At 48.8% G+C, this 18,036-nt stretch overlaps 1 protein-coding gene across 4 annotated transcripts in view; it reads left to right on the plus strand.

Annotated features, from left to right (window-relative positions):
- Positions 1-18,036, plus strand: part of LOC134957448 (uncharacterized) — a 167,215-nt gene that overhangs the window by 26,047 nt on the left and 123,132 nt on the right. For 3 of the 4 annotated variants that reach the window (XM_063939384.1, XM_063939385.1, XM_063939386.1), the window contains 6 exons: positions 6,386-6,448; positions 6,812-6,941; positions 12,633-12,786; positions 13,174-13,293; positions 15,373-15,509; positions 16,175-16,297. In XM_063939384.1, the coding sequence (XP_063795454.1) occupies positions 6,386-6,448; positions 6,812-6,941; positions 12,633-12,786; positions 13,174-13,293; positions 15,373-15,509; positions 16,175-16,297 (727 nt within the window). The other variant, XM_063939387.1, reaches the window with a different exon arrangement.

The raw sequence follows: 18,036 nt of genomic DNA on the forward strand, positions 1-18,036 counted from the left end.
CACCGACCCTTTAAGGGAAGCTGTACTCTGCTGGAAGCTGAGCTGGAAGCAGGTAATGTTGTAGCTGGAAACAGATGAATCCACAATGGATTGGAGAGTCAGGCTACACCGCAGGTGGAATGCTGGTGCGGGTCTCTATGGTGGAAGTCTTGAGACAGGAGCTGGAACCTGGAAGACAATCACAGGAGAGAGACAAACAGGAACTAGGTTTGACAACCAAAGCACTGACGCCTTCCTTGCTCAGGCACAGTGTATTTATACCTGCAGCAAGGAAGGGATTGGCTAGGCAATTATGCAGATTAACAATACTGACAACAGATTGGAGGAAATGATCAGCTGACAGAATCCAAGATGGCTGCGCCCATGCAGACACTTGGAGGGAAGTTTGGTTTGTAATCCATGTGGTAATGAAAACAGTAATGGCGGCGCCGGCCACTGGAGACAGGAGACGCCAGGCTGACAAGTGCACATCCAACCACGCGGACACAGCGGAGGCCGCGGCTGACGTAATCGCCACTCTGACACTCTGCATGCAGAAGCTCAGGGACGGCGGCAGAGGCCGCGGGAGACGCCATGCCAGATGTAATAAGGCGTTACTGTGACAGCGTCTCAGAGAGACAGGAGAGGATGCAGGAATGTGAACATTAGGATAACAGATGGGATCCGGTCCTGGAGCGCTGAGCCAGCCTTAGGAGGCATCTGATGGGTAAGAAATGGCGTCCAGATACCCGGATCGTGACAGCACCCCCCCCCTTTAGGAGTGGCCCCAGGACACTTCTTTGGCTTTTGAGGAAACTTGGAATGGAATCTCCGGACCAAGGCAGGAGCATTGACATCAGAAGCATTGGTCCATGAACGTTCCTCAGGACCATAACCCTTCCAGTCAATAAGATATTGTAGTTGACCGTAACGGTGACGTGAGTCCAGGATCTTGGCCACTTCATACTCAACGCCTCGTTGAGTTTGGACTTTCGGAGTTGGAGGAAGTGAGGAATGAAACCGATTCAAGATCAGCGGTTTCAACAGGGAAACATGGAATGTCCTGGGTATTTTTAAGAAGGGAGGCAACTGGAGTCTGTAAGCAACAGGATTGATGACTTGTTCAATCTTGAAAGGACCGATATAGCGAGGTGCAAACTTCATACTGGGAACTCTTAACCTCAAATTCTTCGTGGATAACCATACCCGATCACCCACCTTGAGAGCAGGAACTGCTCGACGCTTCTTATCCGCAAACTTCTTGTACCTGAACGATGCCTTGAGCAGAGCTGATCGTACGCTCTTCCAGATATTGGCAAACTGATGCAAGGTGATATCCACTGCGGGAACAGAAGTTGCTGGAAGCGGTTGGAACTCAGGAACTTTAGGGTGGAATCCAAAGTTAGTGAAGAATGGTGTTGAAGCAGATGAAGAATGATACTGGTTGTTATGACAGAACTCGGCCCAGGGAAGTAATTGAACCCAGTCATCTTGAGAGGAGGACACATAGATGCGGAGGAAGGCCTCCAAGTCCTGATTCACCCTCTCGGTTTGACCATTGGTCTGAGGATGGTAAGCCGTGGAAAACTTTAGCTTGACTTGGAGGACTTGACATAAACTTCGCCAGAATTTGGCTGTGAATTGAACTCCTCGATCTGAGATAATTTCTTCAGGAAGACCGTGGAGTCGGAAGATCTCTTGTATGAATACTTGAGCCAACTTGGAAGCTGACGGAAGACCGGTGAGAGGAATGAAGTGTGCCATCTTGGTGAACCGGTCAACTACCACCCAGATGGTATTGAACTTGTTGCACATGGGTAAGTCTGTAATGAAATCCATCGACAAGTGGGTCCATGGTCGACGGGGAACGGATAGTGGAACCAGTTGCCCCGCAGGCGACTGGCGGGATACTTTATGTTGGGCACACTTTGGGCAAGATGCAATAAACTCCAAGACGTCCTTTTTCAGAGTTGGCCACCAATAGGACCTAGAGATAAACTCCAGGGTTTTTTGGATACCTGTATGTCCGGCAAAACGGGAAGCATGGGCCCAATGCATGAGCTTCTTCCTTAGCATCGGCTTCACAAAACTTTTCCCTGATGGGGGCGTAGAGTCCATCCCTACCGTGGAGAATGCCAACGGATTTATAATAGGATGCTTGTCTGAAGACTCTGACTCATTTTCTTGCTCCCATGAGCGGGAAAGGGCATCGGCCTTGCGATTCTGAGAGCCCGGACAGAACTGGAGTTTAAAGTCGAACCTGGAAAAGAAAAGTGCCCATCTGGCCTGACGAGGGTTGAGACATTGTGCACCCTTCAGGTATAAAAGGTTCTTGTGGTCTGTAAGTATGGTGATTAAATGAGAAGCTCCCTCCAACAGATACCTCCACTCTTCTAGAGCGAGCTTGATGGCTAGCAACTCCTGGTCGCCAATGGCATAGTTGCGCTCAGCTGGGGAGAACTTCCGGGAGAAGAAACTGCAAGGATGTAAATGGCCATCTTTAGCCCTCTGAGATAACACCGCTCCTACTCCAACGGAGGAAGCATCCACCTCTAGGATGAAAGGAGAATCGATGTCAGGCTGTTTCAGGACAGGCGCAGAGATGAACCTCTGTTTTAAAAGATGAAAAGCTTGCATGGCTTCTTCAGACCACTTGGACGGGTTAGCACCCTTCTTGGTGAAAGCAGTAACAGGCGCCACAATGGTGGAAAAGTCTCGTATAAACTTTCGGTAATAATTGGCGAACCCTAAGAACCTCTGGACCCCTTTGAGGGTTAAGGGTACCGGCCAATTCTGAATTGCTTGTAGTTTCTCAGGATCCATCTCTAGTCCGGAACCGGACACAATGTACCCTAGAAACGGAATGGACTTGACTTCAAAGATGCATTTTTCTAATTTGCAATAGAGATGATTGACACGGAGACGGGACAGAACCTCTTTAACCCAAAAACGATGTTCCTCTAAATCGTTGGCAAAAATGAGGATATCGTCTAGATAGACCACGACATGACGGTATAGAATGTCTCTGAAAATCTCATTGACAAAATGCTGGAAGACAGCTGGAGCATTGCTCAATCCGAAGGGCATGACGAGGTACTCATAATGTCCGTCACGGGTGTTAAAGGCGGTCTTCCACTCGTCACCCTCACGGATCCGGATGAGATTGTATGCACCTCGCAAGTCCAGCTTTGTAAAGATGGTAGCTCCGCTAACTCTGTCAAAGAGCTCAGTAATCAGGGGTAAAGGATAACGGTTCTTGATGGTAATGTCGTTCAAACCTCTGTAGTCGATGCACGGCCGCAGACCACCATCTTTCTTTTTTACAAAAAAGAAGCCTGCGCCGGCTGGGGAAGAAGAAGGTCGAATGAACCCCTTTGCTAGGTTCTCTTTAATGTATTCCTCCATAGAATGCGTCTCAGGCAGAGACAACGGATAAGTTCGGCCTCGAGGTGGAACCTTCCCTGGAACGAGATCAATCGGGCAGTCCCATTCTCTATGAGGAGGAAGGATATCAGCAGAAGCTTTACTGAACACATCCGTGAAATCTTGATATGGAGGAGGTGGAACATCAGACGACCTGGGGGAGGAAGAACAGACAGGCAATACTTTAAACAAACATGTCTCTGCACAGGAGGAACCCCATGCCAGGATTTGCGTAGTCGTCCAATCAATTGTAGGATTGTGAAGACGGAGCCATGGAAGGCCCAGGACCACAGGATGTGTGGCTCTTGGAATCACTAAAAGTGAAATAAGTTCGGAATGAAGAACTCCCACTCTCAGACGAACTGGTAGAGTCCTTAGAGCAATAACAGTATCAAAAATTTTACTGCCATCCACGGCAGTTAAGGAAAAGGAGGAAGGAAGTCTCTCGGTGGGTAGGGACCACCATTTAACATAGGCTTCAGTAATAAAGTTCCCAGCTGCTCCGGAATCAAGGAGAGCAATGACGTTCCGATAACGTTGAGCAACTTGAAGCGAGACTGGGAGATTACAATCATGAGGAGATGGAGAGGAGATCATTACTCCTAGCCGGCCCTCTCCTGGGCGAGCTAGGGTTTGGAGTTTTCCCGGACGTTCGGGACAGGCATTGATGGTGTGAGACGGAGCTGCACAGTAAAGACAAAGAGACTCAGAGAGACGTCTTCGGCGCTCAGCAGGAGTTAAACGGGAACGGCCAATTTGCATGGGCTCATCTTTAGATGGTGACAGTTGACGAGGAGGAGGAGCAGAAGATTTTGGAGCAGATGATCTTCCACGCTCAGTTGCTCTCTCTCTGAAACGTAAATCAACTTTCGTGCAGAGTGAGATTAGCTCATCTAACTTAGAAGGTAAGTCTCTGGTAGCTAACTCATCTTTAATAAGCTCAGATAAGCCATGCCAGAATGCAGCATACAGGGCCTCGTTGTTCCATGCCAGTTCGGATGCCAGGATCTGGAACTGTATCAGATATTGTCCTACAGTACGTGACCCCTGGCGTAAACGGAGAATCTCGGATGAAGCTGAGGTTACCCGGCCTGGCTCGTCGAAGATGCGCCTGAATGTTGACACGAATGCAGTGTAAGAAGATAGCAGGGTGTCGGACCTCTCCCATAACGGTGATGCCCAGTCAAGGGCGGAGCCACTGAGAAGGGAGATGATGTAGGCAATTTTTGTACGGTCACTGGGAAAATTGCCAGGTTGTAGCTCAAACTGAATCTCACACTGGTTGAGAAATCCCCTGCAGAATCTTGGAGATCCGTCAAATTTTGCTGGCGTTGGAAGATGAAGACGTGGAGCAGAAATGGGTAAGGTGGGTGGGGTTATAGCTGGAGTCACTGTGGTTGACGCACCAGATGCGCCTGATCCACGGAGAGTTGTCTGAATCCCATCCAGCCGAGTAGAGAGATCCTGGAGACAGCGGATGATGTGGCCCTGTGCAGCCTCCTGATGTTCTAGTCGGGCTGCCAGTTCTTGCATCGGCCTGGCCGCTTGATCCTGGTCTCCGGCTGGATTCATTAGGTCAGTGCTTACTGTCACAACTGAGGGCCTGAGCTGACGGGAGGCAGCCTCAGTTGTAGGGGCTGAGATGTACCGGAACCTGGGAGGTTGTATCAGACCCCTGGACATGTAAGTAACATGAATAATAACTGCCCGAAGGCGTGACCACGACAACTTGGATAAAAGTCAATGATGTTTATTATGACAACTCCGCAACACAGCAGCAGTAAAAGAAAACGTAAAAGTCAGCAAATAATAAATACAGTTCCTGGGTACTACAGGATGGCAGAAGCCACAGGGCACTGGTAGTGTGAGATAGTTCTTATGATCTTCTAGATGGAAAGTCCTTACCAGGCCCGACTGTAGCAATGGAGATAACCCAGGATTGTGCCAGCTGGTGTTCCAGGAAAAGCTGGGTTGCTGAAGGTAAAACAGCTGCTGTGGATACTGGCTGGAACCAGACTGTTGTTAGCACAGAGTGGATACTGGCTGGAACCAGTTAAATAATAAATGAACTTGGGAGCGATGAAATATGAACTGAAATGTAGAACTTGAGAGCGGAGAAATAATAATACCGGTGGAGAGTGGTAAAGTGTAGAAAGGACACCGGCCCTTTAAGGGAAGCTGTACTCTGCTGGAAGCTGAGCTGGAAGCAGGTAATGTTGTAGCTGGAAACAGATGAATCCACAATGGATTGGAGAGTCAGGCTACACCGCAGGTGGAATGCTGGTGCGGGTCTCTATGGTGGAAGTCTTGAGACAGGAGCTGGAACCTGGAAGACAATCACAGGAGAGAGACAAACAGGAACTAGGTTTGACAACCAAAGCACTGACGCCTTCCTTGCTCAGGCACAGTGTATTTATACCTGCAGCAAGGAAGGGATTGGCTAGGCAATTATGCAGATTAACAATACTGACAACAGATTGGAGGAAATGATCAGCTGACAGAATCCAAGATGGCTGCGCCCATGCAGACACTTGGAGGGAAGTTTGGTTTGTAATCCATGTGGTAATGAAAACAGTAATGGCGGCGCCGGCCACTGGAGACAGGAGACGCCAGGCTGACAAGTGCACATCCAACCACGCGGACACAGCGGAGGCCGCGGCTGACGTAATCGCCACTCTGACACTCTGCATGCAGAAGCTCAGGGACGGCGGCGGAGGCCGCGGGAGACGCCATGCCAGATGTAATAAGGCGTTACTGTGACAGCGTCTCAGAGAGACAGGAGAGGATGCAGGAATGTGAACATTAGGATAACAGATGGGATCCGGTCCTGGAGCGCTGAGCCAGCCTTAGGAGGCATCTGATGGGTAAGAAATGGCGTCCAGATACCCGGATCGTGACACTGTTATAATAATGTAGATGTATATAACTGTTTGCTGACACCATGGAGATCCAGTCACCTGAATATGTTTTAATCATTTCATAGTTCCATAAGCTGAGGAAGTCTCTGGAGGTCTCTGTGCCGACCCTACGATCCTTCCAGCTACAGGTAATATACCGACAGGACACAGGTGGCAGATGTTTAATGTTGGAATGACCAGTCCAATTCAGTAATTGTAATAGTCCCGGCTCAAGTAATTCTGTGTAGATGGTTACACCCTCTGCTACAGGCCAGAGCTATAGAATAATACATACACCACTATGGTGTCATTCACATGTACATGTGATGTGATATATAGAATGGGACTCCCATATACAGAAGGTTTCGACACATACTAATATGCAACATTGGAAGCTACGTTGATACAAGATAGAACCTACTGTACATTGATATTACATAGGATATACATTGCTGTTACGCAGTACTGGATATTACAGTGTATGACCTTTGTTCCTCCGTTGTGTTGTGTAGGGTGAACCCGGCCTTTCTTTGCAGTGGGATAGAGAGTATCGGGAACGCATGCAAGATGTCGCAGAAGCCCATGAGCGGCACCTGGCAGATATCCAGGCACGGAACCAGGCCTTGGAAATGCAGAGAGAGGGTGAGTTCTGCCCTTATAGTTACATTGCACCCAAACAGCCCAATTACTGTAATAACGGTCTCTTGACTAGCGCCACGATCTCAGGGTTATACAACTGGAAATTCTTGCAAATTATATAAATAACTGTCCTACTGTATGTCCAAGAATCCATCAAACTGCATCACGGTGTGAAGAATATTTATAGGAAACGTGTGTTTCTCTGACGTCCTAGTGATGCTGGGAACTCCGTAAGGACCATGGGGAATAGACGGGCTCCGCAGGAGACTGGGCACTCTAAAAGAAAGATTAGGTACTATCTGGTGTGCACTGGCTCCTCCCTCTATGCCCCTCCTCCAGACCTCAGTTAGAATCTGTGCCCGGCCAGAGCTGGATGCACACTAGGGGCTCTCCTGAGCTTGCTAGAAAAGAAAGTATTTGTTAGGTTTTTTATTTTCAGTGAGATCTGCTGGCAACAGACTCACTGCTACGTGGGACTGAGGGGAGAGAAGCAAACCTACCTGCTTGCAGCTAGCTTGTGCTTCTTAGGCTACTGGACACCATTAGCTCCAGAGGGTTCGAACACAGGGCCTGACCTCGATCGTCCGTTCCTGGAGCCGCGCCGCCGTCCCCCTTGCAGAGCCAGAAGACAGAAGAGAAGCGATGAAATCGGCGGCAGAAGACTCCTGTCTTCATTAAGGTAGCGCACAGCACCGCAGCTGTGCGCCATTGCTCCCACAGCACACCACACACTCCGGTCACTGTAGGGTGCAGGACGCTGTGGGGGGGGCGCCCTGGGCAGCAATAAAAATACCTTTGGCATAAAAATACACATAATACAGTCTGTGACTGTATATGTGTAAAACCCCGCCATTTTTAGTCAGAAACAGGACAGAAGCCCGCCGCTGAGGGGGCGGGGCCTTCTTCCTCAGCACACCAGCGCCATTTTCTCTTCACAGCTCCGCTGGAAGGAAGCTCCCCAGGCTCTCCCCTGCAGTATCCTGGTACACAAAGGGTGAAAAGAGAGGGGGGGACACATAAATTTAGGCGCAAAAATTGTGTATACAGCAGCTACTGGGTAAACACTGAGTTGCAGTGTAATCCCTGGGTTATATAGCGCTGGGGTGTGTGCTGGCATACTCTCTCTCTGTCTCTCCAAAGGGCCTTGTGGGGGAGCTGTCTTCAAATAGAGCATCCCCTGTGTGTGTGGTGTGTCGGTACGCGTGTGTCGACATGTCTGAGGTAAAAGGCTCCTCTAAGGAGGTGATAGAGCGGATATGTATGTGAGAGGGTCTCCGTCGACAACGCCGACACCGACACCTGTTTGGATATGTGTAAGTGCTAAGGTGAATTTATTGCACAAATGGTTAGGGAACAGACAGGAAATCTACCCATGTCTGTCCCTATGTCACAGAGACCTTCAGAGTCTCACAATTCTCACTATCCAAAATAACAAACACTGGTATCGACACGGAGTTTAACTCCACTGTCGACTACGATAATGCAAAGTTACAGCCAAGATGGCTAGAAGGTATTCAATATATGATATTGAAATAAAAGATGATTTGCATATCACTGATGACTCATCTGTCCCTGACACGAGAGTACACATGTTTAAGGGGAAGAATGCTGAGGTAAATTTCCCTCCTCTCATGAGGAAAAAGAGCGGGAATCTCCAGACAAGAGACGGCAGCTTCCCACAAGAGAATTCTCAGGCTGTATCCTTTCCCCACTAGGGCCAGGATGTGTTGAGAATCTTCCCCTAGGGTGTCCTGTTTGCACAGACGCTAGCACTTGCTATTCTCAGGGATCCTGCAGATAGCGTGCACATTCTAGTATACTACCCAGACCGGCGTTTGTGTCGGCATGGGTTTATAGCGCTGTGGCAGCGTGGACAGGTACCTTATCAGCAGAGATTGAGACCCTAGTAAATATATTAAAGATGCTGTCTTAAGTGATAGATATATAGTTATAAAGCATGCCCAAAGAGACATGAGTATACTGGGTCCTAGAGTCAAAGCTATGTTGATCTCTGCTTGACGTGTCCTGTAGAATATGCATTGGACAGATGATGCCGACTTAAGAGGCAAATGGAAGGCTGAGGATTGTGTGGAGAAGGGTTCTCGGGCCTGGTCTCCACAGCTTTAGCTGGTAATTCTGCTAGTTTGCCTTATATTCCTGCACAGCCTAAGAAAGCACGACATTATTAAATGCAGCCTTTCGAATAAAGAAACAAGAAAGTCTGAGGTGCGTCCTTTCTTGTCAGAGCCGGGATCAACACAGCTAGTTCCCAGGAACAGAAGTGCTCCCCGGCCCCTACAAAAATCCACCTATGCCGCTGGGGCTCCACAGGCGGAGCTAGGCCCGGTGGGGACACGCCTTCGTAAGTTCAGCCACAAGTGGGTTCACTCCCTGTTAGGTCCCTGGGCAATAGATATTGTGTCTCAGGGATACAAGCTGGACTGTGAGAAGATGCCCCCTCACCGACGGCCCTGCGGGCTTCCCCCCAAGAGGGGGAGCCAGTGTTAACTGCAATTCACAAATTGTATCTTTAACAGGTGGTGGTCAAGGGTCCCCTCCTTCAACAAGAGGGTGTTATTATTCGACCATGTTGTAATCCCGAAACCAGACGGTTCGGTCAGACCCATATTGAATTAAAAATCCCTGAACATATACCTGAGAAGGTTCAAGTTCAAGATGGAAACGCTAAGAGCGGTCAGGGCAAGCCTAAAAAGAGGGAGACTTTATCGTGAATCGGGTCATAAGGGATGCATACCTTCATGTCCCCATTTATCCACCTCATTAGGCGTACCTCAGAATTGCGGTACGGGATTGTCATAACCAAGGTAATGGCGGATATGATTGTGCTCCTGCGGAAGCAAGGTGTCACTATTATCACGTACTTGGACGATCTCCTCATACAAGCGAGATCAAGAGAGCAGTTGCTGAACAGCGTATCACTTTCTCTGGAAGTGTAACGGCAACACGGCTGGATTCTATATATTCCAAAGTCGCAGTTGGTTCCTACAGCTCATCTGCCTCTCCTAGGCACGATCCTAGACACAGACCAGAAAAGGGTTTATCTCCCGATAGAGAGAGCTCAGGAGCTCATGACACTGGTCAGGAATCTATTAAAACCAAAACAGGTGTCAGTGCATCACTGCACTCGAGTCCTGGGAAGGATGGTGGCATCATACGAGGCCATCCCCTTAGGCAGGTTCCATGCGAGGACCTTCCAATGGGACTTACTGGACAAGTGGTCCGGATCACCTCTTCAGATGCATCGGTTAATCACCCTATCCCCCAGGGCCAGGGTGTCTCTCCTGTGGTGGCTGCAGAGTGCTCACCTTCTCGAGGGCCGCAGATTCGGCATTCAGGACTGGATCCTGGTGACCACGGATGCAAGCCTCCGAGGGTGGGGGGCAGTTACACAGGGAAGAAATTTCCAAGGTCTGTGGTCAAGTCAACAGACTTGCCTTCACATCAATATCCTGGAACTAAGGGCCATATACAACGCCCTAAATCAAGCGAAGATCCTGCTTCGCGACCAACCGGTTCTGATCCAGTCAGACCGCAGGGGTTCATGTAAACCGCCAAGGCGGCACAAGGAGCAGGGTGGCGAGGGTAGAAGCCACCAGAATTCTTCGCTGGGCGGAGAATCAAGTAAGCGCACTGTCAGCAGTGTTCGTTCCGGGAGTGGACATCTGGGAAGCAGACTTCCTCAGCAGGCACGACCTCCACCCGGGAAAGTGGGGACTTCATCAGGAAGTCTTCACGCAGTTTGCAAATTGATGGGAACTGCCTCAGGTGGATTAGATGGCGTCCCACCTCAATAAAAAGCTAAAAAAGGTTTTAAGCCGGGTCAAGGGACCCTCAGGTGATAGCTGTGGTCGCACTAGTAACACCGTGGGTGTTCCAGTCGGTCTATGTATTCCCTCCTCTTCCTCTCATACCCAAGGGCTGAGAATTGTAATAAAAGGAGGAGTGAGAACAATATTCTTTGCTCCGAATGGGCCAAGAAGGACTCGGTACCCGGAGCTGCAAGAAATGCTCTCAGAGGACTCAGGGCTTCTGCCTCTCAGACAGGACATGTTGCAACAGGGGCCCTGTCTGTTCCAAGACTTACCGCGGCTGCATTTGACGGCATGGCGGTTGAACGCCGGATAGCGGAAAAGGGCATTCCAGATGCAGTTATTCCTACGCTGATAAAGGCTAGGAAAGACGTGACAGCAAGACTTTTTCACTGTATATAGCGAAAATAGGTTGCTTGGTGTGAGGCCGGGAAGGCCCTACAGAGGAATTCCAGCGGGGTCGATTCCTGCACTTCCTACAGTCAGGAGTGACTATGGGCCTAAAATTAGGATCCATAAAGGTCAAGATTTCGGCCCTATCCATTTTCTCTCAAAAAGAACTGGCTTCACTGCCTGAAGTTCAGACGTTGTTCCGGGGGTGCTGCATATTCAGCCTCCTTTTGTGCCACCGGTGGCACCTTGGGATCTTAACGTTGTGTTGGATTTCCTGAAATCCCACTGGTTTGAGCCACTTAAGACCGTGGAGCTAAAATATCTCACGTGGAAAGTGGTCATGCTATTGGCCTTAGCTTCGGCTAGGCGTGTGTCAGAATTGGCGGTTTTGTCATGTAAAAGCCCTTATCTGATCTTCCATATGGACAGGGCAGAATTGAGGACTCGTCCCAATTTCTCCCTAGGGTGGTATCATCGTTTCATTTGAACCAGCCTATTGTGGTGCCTGCGGCTACTAGGGACTTGGAGGATTCCAAGTTGCTGGACGTAGTCCGGGCTTTGAAAATTTATGTTTCCAGAACGGCGGGAGTCAGAAAGTCTGACTCGCTGTTTATTCTGTATGCAGCCAACAAGCTTGGCGCTCCTGCTTCGAAGCAGACTATTGCTCGCTGGATCTATAGCACGATTCAGCGGGTTCACTCTGCGGCTGGATTGCCGCATCCAGAATCGGTGAAAGCCCATTCCACAAGGAAGGTGGGCTCTTCTTGGGCGGCTGCCCGAGGGGTTTCGGCATTACAGCTTTGCCGAGCTGCTGCTTGGTCACAAGTTTGCGAAGTTCTACAAGTTTGATACCCTGGCTGAGGAGGACCTTGAGTTTGCTCATGCGGTGCTGCAGTCATCCGCACTCTCCCGCCCATTTGGGAGCTTTGGTATAATCCCCATGGTCCTTACGGAGTTCCCAGCATCCACTAGGACGTCAGAGAAAATAAGAATTTACTCACCGGGTAATTCTATTTCTCGTAGTCCATAGTGGATGCTGGGCGCCCATCCCAAGTGCGGATTGTCTGCAATACATGTATATAGTTATTGCTTAACTAAAGGGTTATTGTTATGAGCCATCCGTAAAATGAAGCTCAGTTGTTGTTCATACTGTCAACTGGGTATAGTATCACAAGTTGTACAGTGTGATTGGTGTGGCTGGTATGAGTCTTACCCGGGATTCCAAATCCTTTCCTTGTTGTGTCAGCTCTTCCGGGCACAGTTTCCCTAACTGAGGTCTGGAGGAGGGGCATAGAGGGAGGAGCCAGTGCACACCAGATAGTACCTAATATTTCTTTTAGAGTGCCCAGTCTCCTGCGGAGCCTGTCTATTCCCCATGGTCCTTACGGAGTTCCCAGCATCCACTACGGACTACGAGAAATAGAATTACCGGTGAGTAAATTCTTATTTTTACTGTATATCTGTGCTGCAGAAATCCGCCAGCGCCTGTCAGACGTCACCAGCATTGGCAGCTCCACCAGTCACATTGAGCAGATGCTCCTGGAGTTAAAGGCCCAGGAAGAGAAGAACCAGCTGGCTCTGGATGCTCTGAGAGACCAAGTCGGCCTCATCCAGTCTGAGAACAGGTACCATTGTGGGCATGATACCGCCATTATGGTGTGACAGGCAGTGCCTGCACTGTATGATACATGGAATATAGTGTATACTTGTTTACATGATATAAGTGTCAGTTTTGTGTTTCCTACCTGAGTGATGTGGGAGTTCTTAACATGGACCCTTCAACCACATGTTGTGGGAGAAGCCATTTTGCACCAACATTATGAGAATGCAGCCAATCAGTGCACTAGGAATTAGTGACATCACTAAGGCGGGATTCTCATTACTATTGCTCCAACCCATAAAATGTGTGTAATATTAATGTGCTGTGGGGATGTCACTAACTGGTATAATACAGAGTGGATGGAGATTTCTCTTGTATAATGGTGAAGTGACAACTCTGTTATCTTCCTTAGGAACAAAACAGAGAAAATAGATAACGAGCATCCATCCAGCACCATAGCAACGAAAGAGAAGGCTCCTCTGACCTTCATCCCCTTCCCACTCCATGGAAGCCGACTCTCGTCTGAGATCAGGTAGCGGAGCTTCAGTATATCTAGTACATATTCCTCATCTTCATAAGGGTTGGGTTGGAACTGGCGACGGTGGGGATGCCGGCAGTCAGAATACCGATGGCGGTATCCCGACAGGGGGATGATAAGTATACTTACCTTCTCCCCATGGCCCCCTTACCCTCCCTTCCCGCAACCTAAACCTAATACCTCCCCCCCGCAGCTTAACCCTAACCTTCCGTGGTAGCGCCTGAACCTAACCCCCCTCTTTTTGCAGCCTAAGCCTAACCCTCCCGCAGCCTAACCCTAACCCTCCCTGGGGTCACCCAAACCTAACTCCCCCCCTCCCCGCAGCCTAACCATAACGCTAGTGGTGACTTACCTGGTTCGGCGGGTCCGGTGAATCTGATCCCTTCTGGCGTTGTGTCGCTTACCTCTAACTCTCCCCCTAGTGTCTAATCCTAACCCTACCCCAGGTGATTAACTCAAACCGTTCCCTCTTGTATCCTTACCCTAATACTCCGGTGCCGCGGCCTAACCCTAACCCTCTGGTGCTGCAGTCTAACCCTCTGGAGCCGCTGCCTAACCCTAACCCTCTGTGTAGCTACTGCCTAACCGTATCCCTCTGGAGCCACTGTCTTACCGTAACCCTCTGATGCCTCAGCCTAACCCTCCGGTGCCGTAGCCTAACCCTAAACCTCTGGTGCTGCAGCCTAACCCTAACCCTCTGGTGCTGCAGCCTAACCCTAACCCTCCGGTGCTGCAGTCTAACCATAAACCTCTGGAGCCGCTGCCTAACCGTAACCCTCTGGTGCTGCAGCCTAACCGTAACCCTCTGGTGCCTCAGCCTAACCCTCCGGTGCTGCAGTCTAACCCTAAACCTCTGGAGCCGCTGCCTAACCGTAACCCTCTGGTGTTGCAGCCTAACCGTAACCCTCTGATGCCTCAGCCTAACCCTCCCTCCGGTGCTGTATCCTAAGTCTGTCCATAACCCTCTGATGCCTCAGTCTAACACTCTGGTGCCGCACCCTAACCCCATTCATCTGGTGCTGCAGCCTAACCCAGTGCCGCTACCTAATACTAACCCTCCGGTCTGTGCAGAATGTCAATATTTCACATGTTGACTTTGTAATCATGTCTACATTCTGCAGGTGTGGACATGTTCAATGTCAACATTTCAACAGTGCCAGCATCATAACTGTCGACATTGTTGCATCAACATTATGATTGCCGGCATTGTAATCGTTGGCATTATGACGGCACCCCATAAATTCCCCCATTCAGCACAAGGAGCTCTATACTACTATAGGTTTTAAACTGAAAGTTATATGTCATGTCTCCATTTCAAGAACAAGTTAATAAGAAGCATCTAGAGTAGAGAAATACGCTGACAGGGTGATATCCGTCTACTATGTAAGGAAACGTTCTCACCAATCCCAGGGCTGCACCTTCCTTTGTATCCTTATCGCACTGACAGTAGCGGCTCCTGCCACGGGCAAGCAGGACTTTTGACCGGAGCGCCGCTGTCCCGTGGCCGCCGCCGCCGTGGCAAGAGCCGCTAATAACTAGGATGGCAGTGGCTATGAAAAGGTCCTCTCCGCGCAGTGAGGTAGCATCTAGTTTCCCTTCGCGGAGAGGACCTTTCTGTGCGGCGTCTCTCCCATAGATCAGAGGAGCGGTGCCGGCAGCGGAGACAGAGTGCAGTGGTCAGGAAGCAGGTACGGGGCTGGTAAGTATTTTTAATTTTTTTACTAGGGGCACAGCTACTGGTGGGCACATTAAGGGGGGCACAACTACTGGGGGCACAGCTGCAGGGGGCATAACAACTACTGGGGGCACAGCTGCAGGGGGCACAACAGCTACTGTGGGCACAATTCTACAGGGTGAACAACTCTACAGGGGGCAAAAGGGAGAAAAACTGATCACGCCCCTTTCCTATGAAGCCACGCCCCCTTTCACAGCCGAGGGGGGCAAAAGGAAATTTTCGCCCTGGGCGCCACAAAGCTTAGAACCGGCCCTGCGCACTGACGTCACATACTTATCAGCTAGGCGCCATCTTCATGTGTCAGTAACATCCCCTGTGGTTGCCCTTTCTGTGCCCAGTGCTCTGCAGCTGGCATACGTCCAAAGCGGAGGGAGTGACCCGGCTGTCCTGGCACAGATGAGGGACCTGCAGGCCGAGGTTTTAGCGTTTGAAGAGATGTCCCACAAACAGGATCGGAGGGAGAAGAAAAAGAAGCGTATGTATAAATGTGTCATATCTCTACACAATACCTAATCATAATATAATCTAAGCCTCATTGTCATATTGATGCAATACTGCTACCGATCCGTGTAACCGGTATACAGGTGGTGTGTACAGTGTTATTTCCGGTATCTATATGAGACATGTATGTAATTACAGAAATACCACTACTATATGTAGACCCATCCTCCCTTAGCTGAGACCTCCACTCCTGGCTCCCACTGCACTATTCTCTTTTATCGTAATGTTATTCGTGTAGCGCACTTTAGTTTTCCATTTAGGGATTGTGCACAGATTTTCAAATCTATTTATTAATTATACGTTTAGATTGTTTTATTTTTTTTAAGTACTGAATTTTTCATGTATAATAGATTTTGACATGCTTTTTTATGCTTTGTCCCTGGATTTACTACCCCTGTCATTTTCTCTGTAAAAGTATCTACAGATACCAATCCTTGCAATAAAGGCGACAATACATTTTACATTCAGTTATTGAATTTGGAAAAAACAGCTGCAGCAGCGCCACCTAGTGGAGATCAGCTGGAAACATTTGCACCTACCTTGTATACACTGGTTACTTATGAGAACTTTGAATGTGTCTGTTCTTAATAACGCTCAAGGTTGGGGTTTGGACGCCAGTGAACTTTGTCATGTTTACAGGACATGACGGTGCACCGCGGGTGCTGGATGTGGAGCTGATGGCGGTGGAGATGGAGAACCAGCGTCTAGAGGAGGAAATCTTTAACTTGAAGCTGCAGCGGACTAGAAAAAAGACAGATCACGGTAAATCCAGTGCATTAATGTTCCTCCGGTTCCTTGCTGAAATCACACAATGGGCCTGATTTAGCAATGTAGGCAAATGCATTCACACTTCACAGCTGTGCGGATTTGTATGCAGCAGCTGTGCGGAAATATGCAAATGTCGCATCCGCCTGGATTTGTATTGAGACGCCCACCAGTGGCATTGCAAATCCCAGTATCTGTGTATAAAGACCCAGCGTTCATCACAGATCAGTCGATTATCGAAGTTCCGAGTAGCCCTAAGGTCATGCAGTATGACCGCAGGAAGTAAGATGTCGGATCCATTGCAGCTGCGTACGGGATCGCAGTGACAGCCTCAAACACATCCCCAAAGTGACAGCAGCATGCTTGCGTTTGGCAGCCACTCCCCAAGAACAGTCCCTGACTGTCAATCACTTTGGGGAAAAATCCTCTCTGCGACGTATGTGCAGACTGACGATAATCGCTCATCTGTGAAAGAATCAGGTTTGCCTACATTTCTGATTCAGGCCCGTTTCTCACTGCGTATTTCCATTGACTCTGTTGTACAGCCTGCAGGAATCTCAGGGAAACCACTTGCACCTAAATAAACCAAAAACGAGGTACTGTGTTCTACTGCAGTGATTCTTACTGTCAGAAACAGGGGAACGTTGGATAGCTGTACAGTGAGAGGCGCTGATATTGTTAACAAATTATACTGGTAAAAAAACAAAAAATATGCTACATGTATTTGTGTTATTTCCAAGAACAATATAATGGCAAGAATAAAGGGTAATATTGCAAAATCTGTAAACGTGGGAGTTCTTACTAGTTTCTGCAGTCTCTTTAGGGTAATGTTACCCTGTGTTAACAGAATAACTGATGACGGAATAAAAGCAGATTACTTCTTCTGGAAAGAGTGGGTATAAAGTAAACCTGAATGCACACCGCCAGATAGAATGCTTCCTACACATACACTTCTGCCCTATGTGGGGCAGCTGCTGGCGTGTGCCGCACGGAGAGCTTATGTTATGTATGTGTACAGCCATGACCACATGTTGTTTGCAGAATCCCTGTTCTGCTGACCTGAGGATACAGGGTCACTGCTAGTGACCTCACACAGTACAGAGTACAGAGACGGCTGATGGGGTTATCTCTCCCCCTGCTGCGTATATGTGTACAGCCATGAGTACATGCTGGGTAGAGAATAGTATATAGAGGGTTATAGTATAGTGGGTTCCTGCTAATGACCTCAGACAGTATATCAGCAGCATCTACAGAGACATCTAATGGGGTTATCTCTCCCCCTGCTGCATCTGATAGGGAAATACAATATAAAGGGGACCAGGTAGCATTAATGGCCCTTAGAATGTGGCGAGGATGCAAAGTAAATCTGTCCCTATCTTATTGCAGGCCTGCGTCCTCTGCCTGATTATTAATGGACAGCGCGAATAATGTCACGGACAGGACCCCAAACAAAGACGCCCCCAGTAATTTGAAGAACAGTTCCCTGCTATCCATAGGACTCTTATTTTGGCACAAGTCGTTATTTTAACATCTCAAAACATTTGGAGAATAGAAAACGATTAATATCAGCGTCTTGTCTCTTGCTGTAATCCAGTATTGTTCTGTTCTCGTGATTATTTCTCCTGTCTGTCTCGGCTATCAAGATCAGATTTACAAAATTCCCAGCCAGTAATAGATACAAGAACATTTATACGAAGATGTTGCTTTCTTCGTGTTGCCATAAACACGCACACAAC

This window comes from Pseudophryne corroboree, chromosome 9 (genome assembly GCF_028390025.1).
Source record: "Pseudophryne corroboree isolate aPseCor3 chromosome 9, aPseCor3.hap2, whole genome shotgun sequence".
In the NCBI taxonomy this organism is placed as follows: domain Eukaryota; kingdom Metazoa; phylum Chordata; class Amphibia; order Anura; family Myobatrachidae; genus Pseudophryne; species Pseudophryne corroboree.